The 13,387-nt window shown below is 41.8% G+C and overlaps 1 protein-coding gene across 4 annotated transcripts in view; it reads right to left on the bottom strand.

Annotated features, from left to right (window-relative positions):
• Window positions 1–13,387, bottom strand: part of sema4d (sema domain, immunoglobulin domain (Ig), transmembrane domain (TM) and short cytoplasmic domain, (semaphorin) 4D) — a 266,298-nt gene that overhangs the window by 227,396 nt on the left and 25,515 nt on the right. For all 4 annotated transcript variants that reach the window (XR_007425050.1, XM_049466338.1, XM_022676661.2 and 1 more), the window contains exon 2: window positions 12,710–12,814. Coding sequence is in view for 2 of the 4 variants with exons in the window: in XM_049466338.1 (XP_049322295.1) it covers window positions 12,710–12,747 (38 nt within the window). In the remaining 2 variants the exon portion in view is untranslated. The remainder of the gene's footprint in view (window positions 1–12,709; window positions 12,815–13,387) is intronic.

Raw genomic sequence — 13,387 nt, 5'->3', positions numbered from 1 at the left:
TACAGCATTTTTGCAGTTTTAAAGTTATTAATGCCTCGTTTTAAAGGTCAGGGCTCTACAGATTCTACCAATGAGATGTTATACATTCCTTTAAAATCTGTTTGGAGAAACTGCAAAACATGACTGGATCTCAGAAAGCTGCAGGAAAGCGGAGGTGGGCTATTCAACAATGGTTAGTACTCTAGTTATTACTTTTCTTTCATGCTTTACTACCTCAAAAGTCAAATTTTAATTTTAAAAGAGTTCCTCTTTAAGTGCTGCTCACTTACTCGGTTCACATTTAGCTTGGTTGGTTGCCAGAAGCACACAAACTCAACATATTTCCAACATATTTACTCACTAAATATCACAATATTTCATGTTTAAATATGTCTGTGTTTTAAAAAGGCACTTAAATCCCAGGTTCTGCTGTTTCTCTCATTTTGAAGCTTTTGAGAATTCTGTATTTTGAGACGGTGAAATATGTTGTCAAGCCGCTCCAATACTTTATGATGTTTCTACGTCATCATTTGCACAAGATTATACTCAGCTAAGTGTCATAATCCTGAAAACCAAGACAATTATATACTGTATATATACATGGTATGGTAATATTTTATATATTGTTGCTGTCCAATGAAAAATAAGTATTTTCCAAACAGCAATTTTACAGGAGAAAGGAGAAAAAAACTTCTAAACTTTCAATGGAAAAAAAAGAAATTAGTTTATATCAGGTCATTTTTACGTATTTCTGTTGGTTTATTCATCAAGAAATTTTGGCACAATGTAAAGGACAGTTCAAATTTAAATTATTTAGTAATCTAAAAATTGGAGATACTTGTTTTTTATTGGACAGCGATGATATAGTTTAATTTGGGATGAATATATGGATAGTGAATCTCTCAACACAAGTTAGTCTTGGTGTTTCATACACTACAATACACTACACTACAGGTCACCTCGGCTTTAGAGGTCTGGTGGAGTCCATGCTTCATAGGGTCAGAGCCAATTTGGTGCCACAAGGAGGACCTCACAGTATTAGGCAGGTGGTTTTAATAATATGGCAAATCTTAATGAACGATTTTTAATCCAGATCTTTAATCCTGATCACAAACTGCCCAAACATTAAAAAGCATAAGTCATGATTCTCACAGTTTTGCGTGTACAGAGTGTGTACAGTAATGGTGGTGCTGGCGGCTCGCGGCGATGCAACGGAGATAATGGTTCTGTGCTAAAGACACACAATCTGCCAGACAATTCAAATTAGGTCAGAGTGAGAGCACTGGAGCATCACTTCAACCCCCCCCCAATCACCCCCCTAAACCCCTCAAAACCCCCACTATACACCCCCCCAGTCAGAGGGGCGACCCCACCAACACCAGACAATTACAGCAGCTCATGCAGACAGAATTCCATCACATGTGCTCACACACACCCCCAACACACACACACACACACACACACACACACAAACACAAACACACACACAAACACACACACAAACACACACACAAACACACACACAAACACACACACACCGCCAGCATCTCCAAAAAAAAATTAAAACACTGAAAAAAGCGAGTCGGATCCAGATTTCCAGGCTGAGCTGCGTTTTTATAAACTGGGTCAGACCGAGCTGAAGCTCCGTTCACTTCACTGCAGACTCAGCATGAGAGGAGATAGACCGGCTCTCACACAGAGTTTCACACACGCACACGCAAGAGACAAGCGCTGCCACTATGATCCTGACATCGCTGATTCGAATCCCGGTCATGCAGCTTGCCATCATCAGCTGCCGAAGCCCTGAGAGAGCACAGTTGTCCTTGCTGTCTCTCTCTGGGTGGGTACAGTACAGTAGATGGCGCTCTCTCTTTTCCCTCATCACTCCTAGGGTGATGTGGATCAGCACAAGGCTGCGTCTGTGAGCTGATGTATCAGAACCGAGTCGCTGTGCTGCTTTCCTCCGAGTGTTAGCGCTGTGATGCTACTCGGCAATGCTACAGCATCAGCAGCAGCTCAAAAAGAGGCGGAGTCTGACTTCACATGTATCGGAGGAGTCTTGTGCTGGTCTTCTGCTAACCTTCCTGGTGTTGGGGGATCACTAATGATGGGGAAACTACAGCTGAGTAGAAGCTGAATTGGGAGAAAATTGGCTGAAATAACAAAAAACATGCTGAGCTTTCAGACCTCAAATAATGCATAAAAAATAAAGTTCATATTCATAGAGAGTTTTTCATGCATCTTGGCATCATGTTCTCTCCACCAGTCTTACACACTGCTTTTGGATAACTTTATGCTGCTTTACTCCTGGTGCAAAAATTCAAGCAGTTCAGTTTGGTGGTTTGATGGCTTGTGATCATCCATCTTCCTCTTGATTATATTCCAGAGGTTTTACATTTGGTAAAATCAAAGAAGCATTTTTAAGTGGTTTCTTTTTTGTTTTAGGAGCTGTATAAGTATATTACATTTACTTATATTATTAAATAATCTCAGCAGCGCTGCTTCAGACATGCTGATACACAGTTAGTGTTTGTATTGATGAGGCCGGATATTGCAGCCTGGGGGCGAATCCTGACGGACGTCTCACAGCAGCCCTGCTGAGATCTGCACTAATTCACCCCAAACACCGAAACTCACAACCAGCGCCTCAGCAATTCACAATTGTCCTCAATTTTCACACTCTTACAAATAAACACACACTCTGCATCAAGCCTCACCCACTTTCACACACAAACACAAGCACACACACTCTCGCGTCCTCATTCTCTCCCTCTCTCACACTCTGCTGTGTCAGGTGCCATCGTCTCACACTGGCAGCTCTCAGAACCTCACAGCGGACCGGGATTGATGAGCTGGAGGTCGGAGGTCGCGTCCCGGTCGACATATGGCGGAAACGTCCTGACGCGGCTTCAATCTGCTCTCACAAAACGTGTCAGAGACGTCCGACGCCTCTCGTTCTGAAACCGGCCGCCGCGGCCCGAAACAAGAACAGGAAGTGGCCGTGTCACGGGTCAGCCCTTAAATAATGGGTGATTTCATTAATAGATGCAGTGAAACAACGGGCGATTGTGGGCGAGGAGACGGGCACACAGGAGTCTGAGTGATGAGGTGAACAGAGCTGCTCTCCAGCGAGACAGCAGACGCCTCTGTTTCACACAGGAAGCACTCCCACCAGTCCCACCGCTCTCGATAGGAGTGTAAACAAATATCAATATTGTATTGTATTGTGATATTTAGTTTTAAATAATGTAGAAATTCTTAAAAAGACAGTATAGATTTTAAATGATTAGTTTACATGTAAAGATTGGTGTCAGAAGTGGTTTATTTAGTGTTGTGTTTAAACCCCGCCCACCAATAATCATTAGATCCCACTGTTCTGATTGGATTAAAAGTCAAATTTCCTTTTACACAAATTTTATTTTTATGGCATTTTTTTCATACCATTATTACGGTATTATTACACGACTTACATGGTTATTTCTGTTACAGAGTTGAGCCAATGCAGTGTTAGGAGTCTTGCCCAAGGATTGGTTTAACGCAGCATTCAGTCACCCAGAGCAGGAATTGAACCCAATCTCCCACATGATGAGGTAGCGTAAGGAAATACTGATGTATTGTATCTTGTTTTGTATTTTGTTTTGAACTACTATATAAATTCTCAAAAACGCATTATAGATTTTAAATGATTAGTTTACATGTAAAAATTGGTGTTAGAAGTGTTTTACTTAGTGTTGTTTAAACCCCGGCCACTAGATCCAATACTGCTATGTTGTAAGATCCCACTGTTCTGATTGGATAAAAAAAGAAATGTTCTTTTATTCAGAATTCATAAATATGATGGGTTATATAAATTTATACAATGATTTTGTTATTAATAAAAAAATGTAGTCAATTTTATTATGCACACATCAGTAATTTTAAGGTTTGTTTCTACCAAGTATTTTTAAACTTAACATATTTATGTATCACTTTTATATAGGAGCTGACCCAAAAATCTTGCCTCTGGCTGATGGTGTACGCTCGGGTAAAACTGTGTAAATGTGATTTTCAGTGAACCATTTGTCTGCGTGGGGGGAGGGGAAGAAAGAACAAGAACAAAACCAACAACTATAACAAAAACACCCACCCACCCCCAACTCCACCATCACCACCCCCACCACCATCACCATGAGGAACACAGCTGGAGAATCAGAAGGTCCAATCCTCTCCTCTCAAAGTCTCCATGTTTCTGCTTCAGAATGATCTGGAAGGTCAATTGAGAGCAGGACCAGACAAAGCTACAGCAGATTGATTTGGTTTATTCTGAGAGATGCTCAATATAAGCCTCCAGAGTGAAGAATTCTGGGACAATTTTTCTTTTCTTCTAAAAGCTCTGAAAAGATGGAAACCTTCCCTTTATTAGATCTTTAATCTGGACAGTATGGTTGCAACAGTCATGTTTATTAAGGTACCATAATTCTAGCATACTCTCTCCATGGGGGTTTTAATGTAATTTTCTCTTGATGGGCGATTTTTAGCCTCTGTGATTTTATTCCTGTCCAGAACGATCATGTACGTGTTTTTCTCAGACGTCCTCTGAGTAAATTACAGGCTGAATTATCTACTGTTTTTCTCTGAACTCCGTGCTCCTCCAGTAATTTTAGTCCTGTTTGATTTTCGTCTCTTCACATTTAATAAAATACCCATTTGTCCACTGCCGCGCACCGTAATTACACTACAATTACATTATTACATTACATTGCAAAAACCAAACATGCCTCTTGGAAGACAGAGAATAAACACTTTAAACCCTACTAACCAGATGCCCCTCTCCAGAGTGCATGTTTTAGCCCATACAGTGCGCAGCTATTACCACAAAACAACAAATGGTTCAGACCACATTTAATCATCACCAAAAAAGTGATCAGCAGTTTCCACTTTTTGCTTCACAGTTTTGTTCTGTAGCTACAGGAATTCACAAGCTCTCTCAGCTGGAACTTAGCCAAGAGAATTTCCTCACGAGAGACGATGCAGAAACATCAAAGAAGCCCTACATGATGATGCATTACCAGGTTTACCTGTTAACGTTATGTGGAGCTAGCTCCGCCCTTGATCAGAGTCCAATCAGTGATCAAAAAGCGCCTCAAAAAAATCTCTAGCGAAGACACTTTTCTAATAACTGAGAAAGTGAATATTTGCTGTGTGTGGTAATTCAGGGTATAATCGATTGTGGTGTGGAGCAGGTTATATGGAGGGCACTGGAGCAGGTCAGCATCAGCCTGACCTCCATCTAAAGCATTGATCTGAACGGTCTCTCTCACTTGTGAACGACACATCATTACACAGCCAACAACGAGAGAGAGAGAGAGAAAAGAGAGAGAGAGGGGGGAGGGGAGTGAAGGGGGGTTGGGTAAGGACTGAGGTGTATTCAAACAAGAAGGCGTGAAATAAAAAGGGGGGCGAGGAAAGGGTGTTTGGGTGGCACTGGGGGAAAAGAGTGAGCGAGAGAGAGGTAAGAGCAACCAAGTTGCGAGAGAGAAAGCTAATAGTGAGAGTGAGTAAGTGTTGAGAGCTAGCGAGCGGTGAGAGACAAAGCATGTGGTACAGAGAGAGTGTGAGCGATAGGTGAAAGGAAGGGAGTGCTTGGTGAGAGAAAGCGAGCAAGTGATGAGAAAGAAAGTGATTGTTGTGAAAGAAAGTGAGCGAGTGATTGTTGAGAGGAAGTGTGCAAGTTGTGAGAGTCGCGAGCGATAGGTGAGAGGAAGCAAGCGATTGGTGAGAGAGAAAGTGAGCAAGTGGTGAGAGAAAGCAAGCAGTCGTAAGAAAAAGTGAGCGATCAAAGAGAGGGAAAGCAAGCAAGGGAGCGAGTGGTGAGAGAATGGTAAGGGAAAAAAGTGAGCGATTGGTGAGAGAAAGCGAGCGATTGGTGAGAGAGAAAAATCAAGTGATCAGTGAGAGAAAGCAAGTGATCGATGAGAGAGAAAAAGCGAGCGATCGGTGAGAGAGAAAAAGCGAGCGATCGGTGAGAGAGAAAAATCGAGCGATCGGTGTGAGAGAGAAAGCGAGCGATCGGTGAGAGAGAAAAAGCGAGCGATCAGTGAGAGAGAAAAAGCGAGCGATCGGTGTGAGAGAGAAAGCGAGCGATCGGTGAGAGAGAAAAAGCGAGCGATCGGTGTGAGAGAGAAAGCGAGCGATCGGTGAGAGAGAAAGCGAGCGATCGGTGTGAGAGAGAAAGCGAGCGATCGGTGAGAGAGAAAAAGCGAGCGATCGGTGAGAGAGAAAGCGAGCGATCGGTGTGAGAGAGAAAGCGAGCGATCGGTGTGAGAGAGAAAGCGAGCAATCGGTGTGAGAGAGAAAGCGAGCGATCGGTGTGAGAGAGAAAGCGAGCGATCGGTGTGAGAGAGAAAGCGAGCAATCGGTGTGAGAGAGAAAGCGAGCGATCGGTGTGAGAGAGAAAGCGAGCGATCGGTGTGAGAGAGAAAGCGAGCGATCGGTGAGAGAGAAAAAGCGAGCGATCGGTGAGAGAGAAAGCGAGCGATCGGTGAGAGAGAAAGCAAGCGATCCGAGAAGAGAGAAAGCGAGCGAGTAGTGAGAGAGAAAGAGAGTGGCGAGAGAGAAAGCGTGCTAGTGTGGTGAGAGCGTTCGGTGAGTGATTGGTGAGAGAGTGAGCGAGTGAGTGGTGAGAGTGAGAGATTGATGAGAGAGCGAGTGGTGAGAGAGCAGTACGTGTCAGGGGATTAAGAGCGATATCATTACAGCAGATTAAATCTTGTCTGAATCAATCAGCTCCACTCGACCCTCCTCTCTCCCTCAACTCCTCTCATCCTCCTCTTTATTCTTCAGCACTGAGTCTGATCTGAAGCAGTTCTGGCACAACGTTCAATCAAACGGCCAAAATCTACACGCCCTGCAGGAATTCCTGCATTTCTGCCAGAATATAAAAACTAACAGAAGTTCCACAAGATCCATCAGATCCACAGAGCGAACAGAGTGAACTGATTAAACCTGACCTGACCTGCCTTTCTCTCCTCAAACACTGCAAATAAATTCAATATTATCAAGTGAAATCCTCTAAAATGTGGCCAAAATATCTAATATTTCTATTATTTTGAGATCATTGTATTATGTTATAAAATAAACTAAAAAAATGCATTTCCTAGGGGAAACACAAAGATTCTGCCTTTTTTAACTGTTCCCTCTACCTGCTATGGTGTTGCTTGGTGGTTGCTATGGTGTTGCTAGGTGATTGCTATGATAACCCAGATAGATGTTATGATATTGCGTGTGCCTGTTTGTTAATTAGGTGGGTGCTACAGTGTTGTAGGGTGATTGCAACAACATTTTAGGCAGCTCCTATGGTGTTCTTTAGTGGTTGATAGGGTGTTGTCAACTGGTTGTGAACTGATCAGATTGAAACATCATTTTATAGTAATCGCTCGTGCCTTTCTGACCTACTTTTCCAGAACAGTGAAAAGTTGCCAAAAAACAACCTTTTACCCCAAAACCCCAACCCACTTACGAGCCCAAATATTTTCCAAAAAGAGCTTTGGAGCGGTAAATCAGGGCTGAGCATGCAGGTCGGGCTGAGCGGCCAATGGGATTACAGGATTTTACCCTGAAACAGAAAAGAGCCGTGTCTCGGAGCGCCGTAATCTTAAATCTGGATTTAAACCTGTAGCACAATCAGCAGCGTTCACACACAATAAGCTGCTGCAGAGATTCTGCTTTTCTGCTAATCAAATATGCTTTCGTTTATAGTGCATATAGTACAGTGATTTATTTAATTTTTGCTGCACATCATCCAATTAAAAATTATTTTTACACTCTTATGAAATGTACAGGTGAGTCTGTGTTCTTTAGGTACTGATATCCTTGATATGCTTATTGTTGATACTATAAGAAAGAATAAAAAATTGTCTAGCTCTAAATGTACATCAGTAGTGCCATTTTAATCATGTTTTTCCTCAGCAGTGCTATTTTAATATGGATTTTCCTTCAGCAATGCTATTTTTTCATTCTAATATTATAATAACAGTTTTTCTTCAACAGGTTTTTTTTAACAGTGTCAACAGTTTTAGCAGTGCTATTTTAATCAAGATTTTACCTCAGCAGTGCTATTCTAATTTGATGGTGTGGGGCTATATATTTTTTATAATATGACTTGAAATAAAGAAGCCACAAATTCAGCCTTTACACTAAATTATGATGGGTTGCCAAATATTTAGTGCATTTCTATTAGTGTGGGATTTCAGTAAATTCAGAAAGAAACAGGACAGATGTTCTCCAAACATCTGCAGACACACCTGAGGACCAGGTGTCATGTTAGTTGGGTTTATTCCTCTGTTACACTGATTTATAATCCCTCAGATCAACAGGAGCACTGAAGAGCTGATCTGTGTTTATGTGGAGAAAGAGCTTCACTATCGTACATAAAATAACTGAGTAAATAAAACCCTGCAGTAATTTATTCTCCTCTCTCAGCACCTCTCAGCCAATCATCAATCAGAACACGACGCTACATCAACAACCCAGCAGCTGAGAGAACAACCCTGAGGCTCCATCCACAACCTGAGAGCCAAGAGTCATAAACATCCACCTGCTGCTCCGCCCATCCATCCACCCATCCATCCCTACCCAACAACACTGCACTACAGTAATGACAGAACCAGAGAGAGAGAAAGATAAAAGTGAGAAAGAAGGATAAAAGAGATTTGAGATGCTATTGGGCATGGGGACAAATAGGTTTTCATATAAGGTTCTGCTTGGCGTGAGACCCAGTGTCTAATCAGACCACACCTGTAATTTACATACAGATAACAATACATCCTATTGGTTCTGTGGTTCATGAAGTTTAAACAATGAGGCATCTATACTCAAACCTGACCACTGTCCCAAACAGAACCTGTAATCTTCACTAGAGACAATTTGGGTTTAGTCCAGCAGTGCAGGTTTTCGTTCTTGTGTCCTGACAAAATTCACAGGACCGAATACCCAAACAATACTTTATCAAACCTAAACCAAAAAAATACAAAATTATTAACAATAATTATTAGAGAGAGAGAGAGAGAGAGACAGATCGAGTAAGAGAGAGAGAGAGAGACAGATCGAGTAAGAAAGAGAGAGAGAGAGAGAGAGTGAGAGACAGCACAAACTAGTGAGAGACAGATCGAGTAAGAGATGGAGAGACAGATCGAGTAAAAGAGAGAGAGAGTGAGAGACAGCACGAGTTAGTGAGAGACAGATCGAGTAAAAGAGAGAGAGACAGATCGAGTAAAAGAGAGAGAGTGAGAGACAGCACGAGTTAGTGAGAGACAGATTGAGTAAGAGAGAGAGACAGCACGAGTAAGAGAAGGAGAGACAGATCGAGTAAGAGATGGAGAGACAGATTGAGTAAGAGAGTGAGAGATAGAGAGAGAGACAGACAGCACGAGTTAGTGAGAGACAGATCGAGTGAGAGATGGAGAGATGGTGCGAGTTGGTGCATTTCATGCCAAGTATCGAAAACACACACCTTTCGGTACTTGGTAGAACCCAAACATTTCAATCTGTGCCTTTGTATTTTAATTTTGATACCCAGCCCTACTTTTGAGTGTATGTCTAGCAGTCAAGAATCTCTCACCAGGAGGTGCACTGCCCAATGGTAGCCTCAGAGAGACTTTATTAAAAATTAATCAGCTACAAAACACTTTTACCTCTGCAAGTTGATAAAGATTAAACAATGTAAAGATCAGCTGAGGTTCCAAACACTCAGAGATACTAAGAGATAAGAGGTTTAGACGGTAAAAGAGAGAGAGAGAGAGAGTGAAGATTCAGGAGGAACTCTGTAGTGTTTATCAGTTTATTAGAGCTGTCAGGTGAAGAAGAGAAAGAGAGAGAGAGAGTGAGGGAGGGGTGGAGGAGCAGAATGAGAACAGACTGGAGAAGAACATGAATCTTAAGTAGTTCTGAGTAGAGCCTGGCTTTGTTCACGGACCAATCCCAGCTTCTCCTCCACTTCCCTCTGGCAGGACATTTATCATTCTTCCACACCAACAATCACACGACAACACAGGCCAGCACGGGCAGCACAATGGACGACTAAATCAGGGCCTCCGTCAGCCGCTCGCAACGGTTGCTAGGATACCTTTGATGCGTTAGTTAGGAGGCTTGTCAAGAAACTCATCGCTTACTTACGAGATTTACAAGAGGGTCCGTCTCAAGCCCCGCCCCCGACACAACCAGCCCCGCCCCCAATACAACCACAGCGGGGGAGCTGATTCAGTGCAGTTAATACAGAAAACAGATCCGTCACGATAATTATTACCATCATTATCACAATGATTTTTATCATATCATATCGTTCAAGAAGTTTAACATTTTAAAGCAAATATTATTTGCTCATACTATTCACTTGATATAATCTAAAAACCATATGAACACAAGTTATATACTTTTAAAAAAACAAGGAATTTTTATAGGATACTCAGATACTGAAGCTAAAATGATATAAAAAAAAATGCTTACATTTCCTAAATAAAAAAAGTTAATATATCTGCTTATTCATTTTAATGAACTCTCAATATCAAGGTTAGCAAAATATATTGCCTTTAGGCCATAACATTATGACCACCAGAAAATGCAGAAAATTGCAGAAAATGAGAAATGGCTGAAAAGATAACAAAAAAGATGCAGAGCTTTCAGACCTCAAATAATACAAAGAAAACAAGTTCATATTCATAAAGTTTTAAGAGTTTAGAAATTAATATTTGGTGGACTAACCCTGTTTTTTTAATCACAGTTTTTTATGTATCTTGGCATCATGTTCTCCTCCACCAGTCTTACACACTGCTTTTGGATAACTTTATGCTGCTTTACTCCTGGTGCAAAAATTCAAGCAGTTCAGTTTGGTGGTTTGATTGTTTGTGATCATCCATCTTCCTCTTGATTATATTCCTTTTTTTTTTTTAGTTTGGTAAAACCAAATAAACTCATCAGTTTTAAGGGGTAAGCTGTATATATCGACTATATCTGTATCATGAAATGCATCATATCATCGAGTTATTGCCAAAACACAGGTCTATTCAGAATAAAGTAATTACATTTTAAATGTAAAAAAACTGTGGAGCTGAGCGAGAGCTGTGGAGCTGTGGGATAAAGCAGGGGTTTTGCACGGGTTGCTGGGATACCTCTGATGCTTTCAGCGGATCGTCAAGAAGCTCATCGCTTACAAGACGAGGCCAAGGCTCAACTTTTGTCAGAGGAAAACGAGGCGGGGGAAGAGGAAGAAAAGAGCGCGGGTATCTCACACTCAGGACAGTCCCGCTCTGAGAAACAAGAAGATTAATCAAAGAAAGGGCTGGAATTTAGACGCCCATTAAACCACGTCTTCTTCTTCTTCTTCTTCTTCTTCTTCACAGAGACCTTTCAAACACACAGATCAGAGCTCATCTAACAATCAGGGAGAGCAAAGACCTGAGCAACCGAGTGAACAAAGCAAAGTGGAGCAGTGGAACAGAGTTCTCTGGAATGATGGATAAGTTGAGGAGATCCAACATCCAACATCCAGAACTCATGCAATCAAATTCTCAACCAACGCTCTAACAGCAATCTAGCAGAAAGCCTTCCCTGAACTGTAGAAACAGTAAATCAATTTGCAAAAATACGTTTAATTAAAAAAAAAAACATACAGTACATGCCAAAACCTCTGGAATATAATCAAGAGGAAGATGGATGATCACAAACCATCAAACCACCAAACTGAACTGCTTGAATTAAATTTGCACCAGGAGTAAAGCAGCATAAAGTTATCCAAAAGCAGTGTGTAAGACTGGTGGAGGAGAACATGACGCCAAGATGCATAAAAACAAAAACTGTGATTAAAAAGCATTCAGGGTTATTCCACCAAATATTGATTTCTGAACTTTTAAAACTTTATGAATATGAACTTGTACTTTTTTGTTTTGTATTACTTGAGGTCTGAAAGCTCTGCATCTTTTTTAGGTATCTTTTCAGGCAATACTTTATGCTGTAAATGACAATATTTACAATATTTTTATTTGGAATTTGGGAGAAATGTTGTACATAGTTTGCATGTAGATGAAAAAAACAAATGTTCAATTTATTCAAACATAAATCTATAAATAGCAAAATCAGAGTTTCAGAGAAACTCTCACGCCTGCACGCTCGCTCGGGCTCTGGCTGCAGCCTCAGCTGATGAACAGTGATGTGCTGCTTTCCTCCGTGTCCTACATTCTACATTCCCCTCATTGTCTTTGTGAAGAGCTGCAGCTCCCGGAGTGACGGAGGGGGGAAACTCTGCCAAGCCTGAGAACAACAGAAACGCCAGCCAGCTTCACGCACAACCGTCCTGCAGCACAAAGCCTCCTCACACTGATCTCACGCTGATCTCACGCCACTCTCACGCACGGCTGCGGGGCCGGGACGGGGCTTTATCGGCGGGAGAACTGGTCCTGGACCAGCGGCTGCAGGGAGGGGAGGGGCTGTATCTAACGGAGATCAGCAAACACATCTCAAACAGTGCAGCATGCAAATCAGGACACATGCAAATAAATATCACCACGGCTCACAGCGGGGGCCTTTATGCCGCCGGGCCGCTGAGCGCCTGTAGGCGACTGTAATATTTGCCTGAGTGCAGGTCGTGCGAGTCGTGATGTCATGCGCTGAGGTCATGCAGGAACACTGAGGAGCTTCTTCAGCACAGCACAGAAAGACGACGAACAGAAAACAGAAAACAGCGACAACAAGAACTTACTTGAACGGCATGGCATCGAGAGGCGAATATTGATTCATTAAAACTAATCCCACGGGTTCCCACGTCCGAGAAAGCTGAGGAAGAAGCACGAGCCTTCAGGCCAATCTGTGAAGAGAAGAGAAAATACAGAATTAAGAATACAATGCATCGAAAATGCTATATTAATGAATATTGGCCCATTTGGCCCACTATCTGCTGCACTACAATCCCCAGCATGCACTGCAGCGTGATTAGAGGGGTCAAGTAAAAAAAAAAAAAAAACACGGTATGGTACCACTTTAAAATAAGGCTCCTTTATCAATAGTTTATATCCTCCTAGGATCCTCCTGGCGTCCACATGTGTGGACATCACATAACGTGTTGTCTAGAACACAGCACACTATATTTTGCTCTACAAAGGCCTGGTGTCCACTTATGAGGCCATTATACTGTCACCTAGTGGTTGCCAAAGAGTTTAACACCGGTTGTAAATAAAGGTTTAAAAACATTAATAAAATATTTACAAATTACAAACCATGTTACTCAACAATACTAAAGATTTTTAGTATTTATTGCATGCATCTAAAATGCAAATATAAACCATTATACAACAAAACTACCCTTACAGAGAGATACAGCTATGGAACACTACTGTGCATGATATCTCTACAGCTTCTCTCTTGCTACCTCCTTTTACCA

The sequence above is a fragment of the Astyanax mexicanus genome, chromosome 17 (assembly GCF_023375975.1).
Source record: "Astyanax mexicanus isolate ESR-SI-001 chromosome 17, AstMex3_surface, whole genome shotgun sequence".
Lineage (NCBI taxonomy): Eukaryota > Metazoa > Chordata > Actinopteri > Characiformes > Acestrorhamphidae > Astyanax > Astyanax mexicanus.
This window is presented reverse-complemented; position numbering and strand designations above follow the sequence as displayed.